Here is a 10,690-nt window from a genome sequence, read left to right as displayed (position 1 = left end):
GAGCTACATGTAGCCTTTTGTGCAAGTTGTCCAGTAACACTGGAGGCAAAATGTTGAATTTACAGTCCGATTGAGTCAAAAGTTGTCTGTCTCAGTCAAAGTGTGTTAGAGCCTCTGAATGTTAAAGTGTAATGTGCTTATATGGATGTCGTACATGTGGTGGATTTGAATAGCAAACTGCTAATCGAATGTATTCGTATACTGTATGTATGTGTGTTACAAGTTAGAGGTGTCTTTCGAATACGAGGTGGCGTGTGGCTCATCAGCAGCCACGAGTGTCGAATCAGTAAACAGAATGTCAACTCAGTTATTAAATGATTCAGATGAGTTCGTCATTCATCAACGGGTAACGTGGCTTGGCAAGTCTGGGCTTTGACAGAATAAACACCATCGTTTCAGTTTGTCAACATGTTTCTTGTCTTGTGTATTGTCTGCCACCATCACTTGTTTTATACACTATGGAATAAATATGTGGACGTCACTGTCATCTGTTTTAGTTCAGGCTCCCTTATTCCAATTAAAGGACTTTTGCATTTCCACCTTTGTGGCAGCATTTTAGAAAACAGTGAGTTTCATAAAGGGACAGTTATCCCAGTTTGGTGTGGAGGAACATTACTGGAACATTCCTACAGAGCCCGAACCTCAAGCCCATCCAGCACCTTTGGGACAAAAGGGAATAACACCTGCAAGCCAGTGGCCCAACATCAGAAGCCGCACTCAGTTGCAGGCTCTATGCCCATAGTTTTGGTCTCCCTGCTCCAACACACAGGATTTGCGTGGTCAGTTCGACGTCATGCTCTGCAGAAGCCTGATAACAAACCAATCAGGTGTGTTGGAGCAGGGAAACATCTAAAACATGCAGGGCAGAGCCAAGCCAGGACCAGGATTGGGACATGTTGAATGTAGTGTAGTAGTATAGTATAGTATAGAGTATATTATAATATAGTATAGGATAGGATATAGCATAGTAAAGTGTAGTATAGTATATAGCAAAGTATATAGTATATACTATATACTTTATAGTATATAGTATATTAGTATATTAATATATTAGTATATAGCATAGTAAAGTGTAGTATAGTATATACTACAGTGTATAGTATACTAGTATATAGTATATAGTATTTTAGTATATTAGTATATTAGTATATAGTATTTTAGTATACTAGTATATTAGTATATAGTATATAGTATTTTAGTATATTAGTATATAGTATTTTAGTATACTAGTATATTAGTATATAGTATAGTATATACTACAGTGTATAGTATACTAGTATATAGTATATAGTATTTTAGTATATTAGTATATTAGTATATAGTATATAGTATTTTAGTATATTAGTATATTAGTATATAGTATATAGTATTTTAGTATACTAGTATATTAGTATATTAGTATATTAGTATACTAGTATATAGTATTTTAGTATATTAGTATATAGTATATTAGTATATTAGTATATTAGTATATAGTATATAGTATTTTAGTATATTAGTATATTAGTATATAGTATATAGTATTTTAGTATACTAGTATATTAGTATATTAGTATATTAGTATATTAGTATATAGTATTTTAGTATATTAGTATATAGTATATTAGTATATTAGTATATTAGTATATAGTATATAGTATTTTAGTATACTAGTATATTAGTTTATTAGTATATTAGTATACTAGTATATAGTATATAGTATATAGTATAGTAAAGTGTACCTTTGGGTGGGCAGATGTTTTGAGGCTGTTAGACACACCCACAGACTGCCCTGGGCGACCAAGAACTATGACTAACAATGTGTGTGTGTGTGTGTGTGTGTGTGTGTGTGTGTGTGTGTGTGTGTGTGTGTGTGTTGGGGGGTGTAGCTGGGGACCCTCGCTAAGCTCTCCAGTGGTCTGCTGATGCATCTGGAGGAATTTGCGCAGCACCAAACTCTTCTCTGCGCGTCTTGTGCGTTTTAGAAGCAGAGACTCGGTTTGTTCACATGAGATCACGGAGCGCAGCGGGACCCACATCCTGACCTCAGCCTTGTGTAGCCGGTAGGGAATGGCTGTGCGGTCCAGGACGGGATTTTACCGGCAGGAGGTAAACAGAACCGTGTGGGAGGTTCCGGAGAGGTACCGGGACCTGAAGCAGGTCGGAACAGGCGCCTATGGGACTGTGTGGTAAGTTCAGGAGGAAAAATACACTTTACAGCCTTCAGTAGTATTCATTTAATCTTGATTTAATATATTTATCAAAGCATTCTCATCCCAAACACCTCTTCATGTGAGATGAATAGTTAAAACACAGTGTGGAAGTAGATCTATTGTTGTTCCTGCAGCTGTCTAGTCTACAGAAAACCAACAAATACTCTCTTTTTTAGCTTTTTCAGCATTTTAACTTGCCTCCAGTGCATAATGAACACAGAGATGTGTCTGATAAACAGCATGCACATGTAAAAGTAACTAATAGTTTGACTATTTAATGAGCCAGTTTGACTTTATGTCACTAAAGCAGATTGGTACCTCAGTGCTTTAACCTCTACTATAATATTCCTGCAGCAGCACAACAGCTTGTGTGGGTGGGACATGTTGGTCAGCAGCCTCCCCACAGCTGGCTCCCCAGGGCCTCTCTTTGCATTGTGTTGTGTAGATGAGGGTCAACAAAGAAAACCACCCCCCCGTCCCATTGTTGGTAGGAGTCAAAGACCTCCGAGTTAAGTGCCCAGAATGCACCACGACTTTGTCTTCAATCACAAACGGCCGTCTTTTTACAGAGTAATTAATACCATTAATGAGGCACTCTTCCATCTGTGGATTTCCTTTTAGACATGTTTTTATTTTTTTACTCCACATTGAGCTTTTAGGGCAAAAACTGAGCCCATGTCACCTTTCTGTTGCATAACACACCCGTGTATCCGTCTGCTTCAGCTCAGCATGGGACCGCCGGGCGGGGTCGCAGGTGGCCATCAAGAAACTTCACCGGCCCTTCCAGTCCAAACTTTTTGCCAAGAGGGCGTACAGAGAGCTGCGACTCCTCAAGCACATGAAGCACGAAAATGTAACGACAAAAGAGGGATTTCTAACTCTGAACATTCCCTTTTTCAGTGTCTAACATAACAATCATGAGTCAAATGTTTTAATCAGATTTTATTTTCCTTCTCTCCTCCTGATCAGGTCATTGGGCTGCTGGATGTTTTCACTGCTGAGATCTCGCTGGACCGCTTGCGTGACTTGTAAGTTCCCGTCCACTCCCTGAAAGCTGATTATTTTCTGGGCTGTAGTCCCGCTTGGAGTGACCCGACTGCTCCTCTCTGGCCCACAGCTATCTGGTGATGCCGTTCATGGGCACGGACCTTGGCAAGCTGATGAAGCTGGAGAGGCTGTCAGAAGACAGAGTGCAGTTCCTCGTCTATCAGATGCTGAGGGGACTCAAGGTGAACACAACCGGCACGTATACACACATGCTGCACATACCAGCGTCCATACGGTTCTGTTAGAGCGAAGAGAAATGAGTGTAATGGTTGATCATTTGGTGGGAAAAGTGAGGGTTATGGCTCCAAGCTGCTGATGCTGTCTGTGTCTCCTCTCTCCTCAGTATATCCACTCTGCAGGGATCATCCACAGGGTGCGTGACCTCTGACCTTTCAGACTATGAGCTTTGGGGGTGGGGCTCTCGCTCTTTTTCACACTCAATCCCATTCATCTGGATTCCCACACACTGAGCTTTCTAAGCTGGAGACAGAATTATGCGCTGTCCATTGGATTCTGTTATTGAAATGTCCCACATGTCCCTCTTTGAATTTACCGCCTATTGCACGGACAGATTTTAGAATCAAACTAATCTCGAAAATCTGTTGTGTTCATAATGAATGGCTGGATTTGCAGGAGGAGGCAGCAGCCTTCTAGTCAAAGCTCCCAAAGTGCCCATATACCTTTAACTGTGTCTCAGGCAGCAGAAATCTTAATTAATATGATTAAAAATGAAAGAATTCGCTATAAATGAGATTTATAAATACATTTACTTACATGCTTTGCTACCTGAAATTCATCAGACATTAAGATACTTAACTAAACTTAAAATTTTTTTTAAAAAATATCATATTTTCAGTTACAAAATATTGCTAAGATCCGTCCCATCCTCTCCATGGCTGGTACTGAATCACATTGTTGGTCTCATTTAGGCTCGACCACTGTAACACTCCCGCTGGGATATTAACCAGAGCTAAAATGCTGAAGCTGACGTCAACATGGTACTTTTAACTTAACTTAACTTAAAATATCACACAAACCTACGCATCACCTCTACTTACTCCTCATATCAGAATCAGAATCAGATTTATTGCCAAGTAAGTTTTGACATTTGACAAAGAATTTGCCTTATAGTATATTGGTGCATAATCAAGACACATTAGTATGAAATATACAGATATTTACAGACAAACATGTATAATAAAAATGTAAAAATCTGTTTTTAAAAAGAGGCTATATGTTCAATAGTCTTCTTTTGTTCCTAATGTCCTACATGAAAACTTCCACTAATTAGTAACTAATGCTAGTTATTATTGTTTTAATTCATGTTCAGCTCTTCCAGACATGCCTTGTGATATTAATCTGTATCATGATTGACTGACTGAGTTCCTTTATGTCACATTTCTGTATCCCACAGGACCTTAAACCTGGAAATTTAGCCATTAACCCGGACTGTGAACTAAAGGTAGCGCAACTTTACCCAAAGCTGTTTTTAGTGTGAACGTCTCATTCATCTACACATCTTCATGCTACACTTCTTCTGCTTCTTTTCCTGCTTCAGATTCTTGATTTTGGTCTGGCGAGGCAGGCCGACGCAGAAATGACCGGCTATGTGGTGACTCGCTGGTACCGAGCGCCCGAGGTTATCCTCAACTGGATGCACTACACCCAAACTGGTAAACGCTTATGCTTCACATGTGGTCCAGAAAGGAAGGAACAACAAGGAAGCTGATGTTTGCTCTCTCTCTGTTGCAGTGGATATCTGGTCGGCAGGTTGTATTATGGCAGAGATGCTGCTGGGAAGGCCGCTCTTCAAAGGAAACGATCGTATCCTTAAAACAAGCTTGTTTTTTTTGTTGTAACTGCATCAAACCAGTAAGATGTGAGTGTCTAATCATGTGTCTGCTTCCTTTTACACCTGTAGTACTCAGCTAAAAATGCCAAGACAAACACGTGTCATTTAATTGCCAAGGTGATACTTAACCACATCTGCTGCCAGATCTGGACCAGCTCAGAGAAATCATGAAGATTACAGGAACCCCAACTCCTGATTTTGTTCTGAAGCTACAGAGCCAAGATGTGAGACTCACATATTTAAGACTTGATCCAAAACGCTCCCTGGCTGTAAAGTTAAACGGTGGTTGTAAAAAGCGGCTGTGGTCAGTTCTAATAGTGGTTTTCACAGTGTTGTTCTCACTGTGACTGACTGAATTCATGCTGTCATAAACTGCCATTACCATTTTTACAGCCACCTGTCAAACCTACAGTGTGTCAGTGTGATGACGATACATCCCTTAGAGCCACAGAACAGCCTGACGACTGTCACGTTTGTTGTTGTTGCTCAAAGTGTCTGACAACATTATAAGTAAGATGTTTTTTGCCATTACAGGCACTTTACAGGCTTTATATAACAATGATTACCTTACAGCCACTGTGCCTTGTTGTCAGCTGCCAGTGGAGGTGATCTACTGGACTAGTTCCAAAAGTTTTTGTACATAGCATCATTTTAAACCCAAAATATGTTTCCTGATGGTGGGAAAGTCTTTTTGTTACAATATAAAGACATTAGGTTTCCACACCTGACTTTCCTTCGGCTTGTGAAAGTCAGCACACCATCCTTAATCATCTGCCTCTCCACTTCCTCTCTCGACAGGCCAAAAACTACATCCGAAGTCTACCAAAAGTGCCAAAAAAAGACTTGCACTCTCTTTTCTCCAAAGCGAGCTCGAATGGTACGTAGAGCTCTCTGTTCTCCTTTTTACCCAGCTGTTGGTGCGCTGAACTCTGTCATGCTGACCTCATGTGTGTCTGCAACACAGCCGTGTGTGTCTTGGAAAAGATGCTGCTCCTGGACCCCGAGCGGAGGGTGAGCGCCTCGGAGGCGCTCGAGCTGCCTCTCTTCAGCGAGTTCAGAGACACCGAGGAGGAGACCGAGGCGCTGCCTTACGATCAGACCATGGACAACATGGACCTGCAGCTGGACCAGTGGAAACGTGAGAGATTTAGACTTAATGCTGCTTTCATCAGTACTTTTAAATCAAGAGAGATGAGTAATGTGAAAGGGGGTCTCTTGGGGGAGAGGGGGGGGTGGAGCTATGAGGAAATGTCAGTGTTCTTCCAGTACCTGCTGTTTGCCAGAGGAGGTCACTGAAGATCTTAGGTCCTACGTGATGCGTCTTTAATACGCAGGATAAAGGTGTTTCTTTCTGTATGTACAACAGGAGAAATAACAGGAAAACAAACAAAAAGATGAAGGTGTTGAAGACACAAAATGGCTTAATAACACATTAACCCCGTCTACCCCCTCTGTGTGTCTGTGCAGGTCACACGTTCACTGAGATACTGACCTTCAGGCCGCCCAGGGACTCCAGAGAGACGTCACTTTAAGAGCACACACACACACACACACTTCTGCACAAACATAGTCTTACACACAAAATTGCACCCGCTCACACATACTGTACACACCCAAAAATACTATTAAGTTGTTGATTTATTTGTGTTTATGTAGAAGTTATGGATGTTGTTAGTTTTTTGAAGTTCTTGCTTTTCAATAAATGTGATTTTGCTCAACTGTGAAGAGGCTCAGCTGTCATTTTAGTGTGATACACAACATGTTTATATTCATGCAAACTGCAACTGCTCCCTTGAAATCAGTCTATCCATTAAGCAGGTAGTTTTTTTTTTCTTCTCTGTTTGCATTTTGATCATTTATTCTGATAATAGACGCATTTCCCTGGAGCTAAGGGCGAGGTCACCTATTGTACAGTATCAAGGTGAATGCTGGGAATGCAGCAGTGAATAATGTTGTCACACTCATCATATTAATGACTGCAGGTCACACAAACAATTTAAGCTCATGTAATGACGTTAGTGACACACAGAGCCAAGACAAAGGGATAATGTTTAGATTTCTGAATAGGTGTATCTGCATTATGGTACATTTTGTCATATACATGCATTTTCTGATATAAAACCCTACTTATTTGTGACATATTCCCTTTAAGAGTAATCTGACCTGTGGCATTTCCCTGCTTGGGACAGCCTCCAAACCACTACAGCGTCCTAACAGTCTCCAAAACACTCTCTATAAACTACCTTCAAGCCAGAAGCCCAAAGAAGGGAGCGCAGCTGCTCTGTAATGCTCCACTCTTTCAACATCCAACTTCTCCACACACTCATCTCATCAGGAAAGATGACTCACGTAAATATATACAAAATCTGCAGAAAGTCACACGGGTTCGAATCTTTTTATAGCCAATGTGGATTTTACATTTGAGTGACTAAGGAGGTAGATATGCTTCTTCTCAGCTCTCCCTGATAAGAGCTGTTTGCCTGCTGATGTTGACTGACTTGCTGCAGTGCCAGTTGTCTGTATCCTGGTGGCTGTACACTTCTCATGGGACAATGGATAATACCTACATATCTAAACAAAACGGAGGACACTCAAATCTCGGCAGACTTTTGTTGCTGCTTCTGTTTCTGACAGGTAAAACAAGGATTTTCCTTTGGACAAAAATACCAGTGGTGGAGTCAGATTTTAGTTGTAATTTAGTGTGTGAGAGTCGCCACACTGACTTTACTGTGTTTTTACTACTCACACTCACTTACTGTGTCTATAGCACCTGTTATAAATGTGATAGCTCATGAACTATTTGTACTTTTCTTACGTTTTTTCCATTTGAAGTTACTTTATGCCTCCATATATTATATATACTCCATATTATTTGAGCATTATAGCTGCTCGTTACTTTGCAGATGAAGGTTTTACACACATTTTATTAAAATAAGAAGCACTGCTTTAGATTAAACCACATAAAACTATATAAAGGAGTTACACTTAGCTCCCCCTCAACCAGCAACAACAGTAAACTGCTATTTAATAAATCATATAATAATAATAAGTCAAATAATATAATTTATACTACAAAATCACAAGGGACATCATACATGATGGTTGCCACTTAAGGAAGTATTTGAATGCTGCGTTTTCACATGGTATTTTTACATTGGTGTGACAAGACTAATACTTACTGCTATATTATATTATATTATATTATATTACATTATATTATATTATATTATATTATATTATATTATATTATATTATATTATATTACATTACATTACATTACATTATATTATATTATATTATATTATGGAGGACCAAAACTGCCATAATCGAAACTACATAAATATATGATACAATAAATAAGCGTCATGGCGTTATATAAATCCAAGCTAAAAGCTACTTAGCCTGGCTTAAGTAACACTGAAGGATGTGAAACTTCTTCCACCTTCGCTGGATTATTCAGTAGAACATATTTGATCAAATAAATCAATATAAATGTCCATTTATTAGATTTTTGACATCCTACTTAATAGATTTTGACTTCATCAGCAGACAGAAGTTGTCCAGTTGTTATGGACATGGATTTGTTAACTTAAACCTGTATTAGCTTAAAAATAAAGCAGCAGAGTTCATTCTTGACCTTGTAAATAGTAGTTTTTCATTAAACAATCCCAACTCAAGGCCCAGAATTGAAAGCTTTCAAAAAAGCAGGACTTGAATTGGGGTTGTTCAGTAAACACAGTATTTCCAAGGCTGATCACAAACTGTAATGCTTCATACCAGATACTGTTTCTGATACATGTTTTCATTGGCTGTGTAGACCCTGTACTGTCTACAGACGGTGAAAACCATGAACCGGGTGACGGTGATAGCAGTAAGTGATTTCACATTCAAATAAACAATGAAACCTGCATTAAAGGTGCCATCTGTATCATTATAGAGACTACAGACTTCACTGTGATATCTCTGTATGCTTGCTGAACTGAACTGTGACTGCTGAAAATTTCAGAAGGACTGAAAATCGAGTGCGTGATTGTCGGTCCGGATTACGTAACTGTGGGCGTGCCGAGCAGCATTGAGTGTATTTCCAACTGCACTAAATGCACCTATTCTATGTCACTGGATGGACAGAGTGCCCAGGGTCAGGGCAATGTGCTGGCCTTCACTGTCAACAGTTGGTTGGAGGCCTTAACAGTCACCTGCACAGTCGCAGGTGATGATAAACAGCTGAGTGCCACCGCAACAAAGCAACTGCAAGTGTTAGGTAAAGTGACAGCTGTTTTGTTTGTTTTTAGAGCAGATATTGTTAGAATTATATGCGCTTTCCCTTCAAATGACTCAGACATTTATGTTTCTTGTCTTAGCTGGACCGGCCAACATTTCCATCACAGGCCCTGATTTGATGAGTCCAGCAGCGAGCCACACCTGCAGCTGCCACGCTTATTGTCGGCCACCTTGTACCTACACATGGAGGATAGATAAAGGCCCGTGGATTAGTGGTCAGGGGAATGTTGTTTCTATCATTCCTCAGGAGACGGACAACTCTAAAATCCTCATCTGCAAAGCAACCAATCCTGTATCTGGGCTGTTTGTCGATGCTACTCGCACCATATCTGTGATATGTGAGTCAGGTTTCACCAGAGTTGCTTGTTAAAGATCTCTAACCTGTGGCCAACACCTTTCCAGTAAACTTATTTATATTAATCCTCACTGTCTGTCTTCAGCCGGCCCATCAGATGTCCAGATCGAAGGCCCGGATGAAGTAGAAATTGCAAAAAAGAATAAGTTTGTGTGCACCGCTGCATGTCACCCTTCTTGTCGCTTTGTGTCGTCTGTGGAGAATCAGACCGTGAGGGGCAATGTGATCGAGATGACAGTGGACCATCCGCTTAAATCTGTCACTCTCAAGTGCGAGGCACAAAACACAGTTTCGAGGAAGACAGTCACGGCCTTTAAGACTGTGCACATATCAGGTAGGTGCCGTAAACTGGTCTGACATCGTATTAACACATTCTGCTGTTATCTGACCTGCATTTGCTTCCTTTTGCGGCATTCAGGGTCAGATCGCAACCCGTCCACTCGTCCTGAAGAGACTTCAGCCGTGCTGCTGCTGGCCTTCATCATTTGTGCTGCCTTCACACTGTGATCCCAGGCGAGGCTTACTTACTGTAGCATTAGGCTGCTCTTTAAATTCTACTCTTAATGTCATGGGTTTTACTTCACTTGTAGTTTGTTTTATCATATTTCTTCAGTTATTTTAGCCGTAACAGCAGGTACACCCTGATCTTTTCATCATAAAACTAACTTTGTCTCCCCGTCTTTGTCCCTCTGTCAGATCTTTCTACGTCCTGAGAGTGAATCTGTGATGAAGAAAGCCTGTTGGATTACAGAGAATCAGTGACTCATGTGCCTGTGATCTCACGCTACACATTATTCTTTTCCATTTGTCACGTGTTGACAGTGGGCTGAACCCTGTTTGCACTTTTGTGTAACAGACATGGAGGAGCACTGGAGTATCATGTGGGGAGGGTGGGGGGGCAAATGTGCTCACAAAATGTTTTTCCCACAGGAGGACATTTGGAAGATTCCTCATCTTTGATAC

The 10,690-nt window shown here is 40.5% G+C and overlaps 1 protein-coding gene across 2 annotated transcripts; it reads left to right on the top strand.

The window, feature by feature from the left end:
- Window positions 1-1,974: 1,974 nt before the first annotated feature.
- Window positions 1,975-10,240, top strand: mapk12b (mitogen-activated protein kinase 12b). Of its 2 annotated transcripts, XM_070853445.1 has the most exons (15): window positions 1,975-2,168; window positions 2,916-3,045; window positions 3,162-3,220; window positions 3,310-3,421; window positions 3,583-3,612; window positions 4,654-4,701; window positions 4,798-4,912; window positions 4,992-5,063; window positions 5,236-5,315; window positions 5,890-5,968; window positions 6,056-6,229; window positions 9,101-9,229; window positions 9,453-9,710; window positions 9,813-10,061; window positions 10,146-10,240. In XM_070853445.1, the coding sequence occupies exons 1-15, from the start codon at window positions 2,050-2,052 to the stop codon at window positions 10,232-10,234; spliced, it is 1,743 nt and encodes a 580-aa protein (XP_070709546.1). In that variant the 5' UTR covers window positions 1,975-2,049; the 3' UTR covers window positions 10,235-10,240. The 2 variants fall into 2 exon arrangements, with proteins under 2 accessions (XP_070709546.1, XP_070709545.1); XM_070853444.1 differs by lacking the exons at window positions 9,101-9,229; window positions 9,453-9,710; window positions 9,813-10,061; window positions 10,146-10,240 and adding an exon at window positions 6,559-6,749.
- Window positions 10,241-10,690: the final 450 nt, after the last annotated feature.

This window comes from Pempheris klunzingeri, chromosome 22 (genome assembly GCF_042242105.1).
Source record: "Pempheris klunzingeri isolate RE-2024b chromosome 22, fPemKlu1.hap1, whole genome shotgun sequence".
NCBI lineage: Eukaryota > Metazoa > Chordata > Actinopteri > Acropomatiformes > Pempheridae > Pempheris > Pempheris klunzingeri.
The sequence above is the reverse complement of the archived record's forward strand: the minus strand, read 5'-3'. Positions and strand labels throughout refer to the sequence as shown.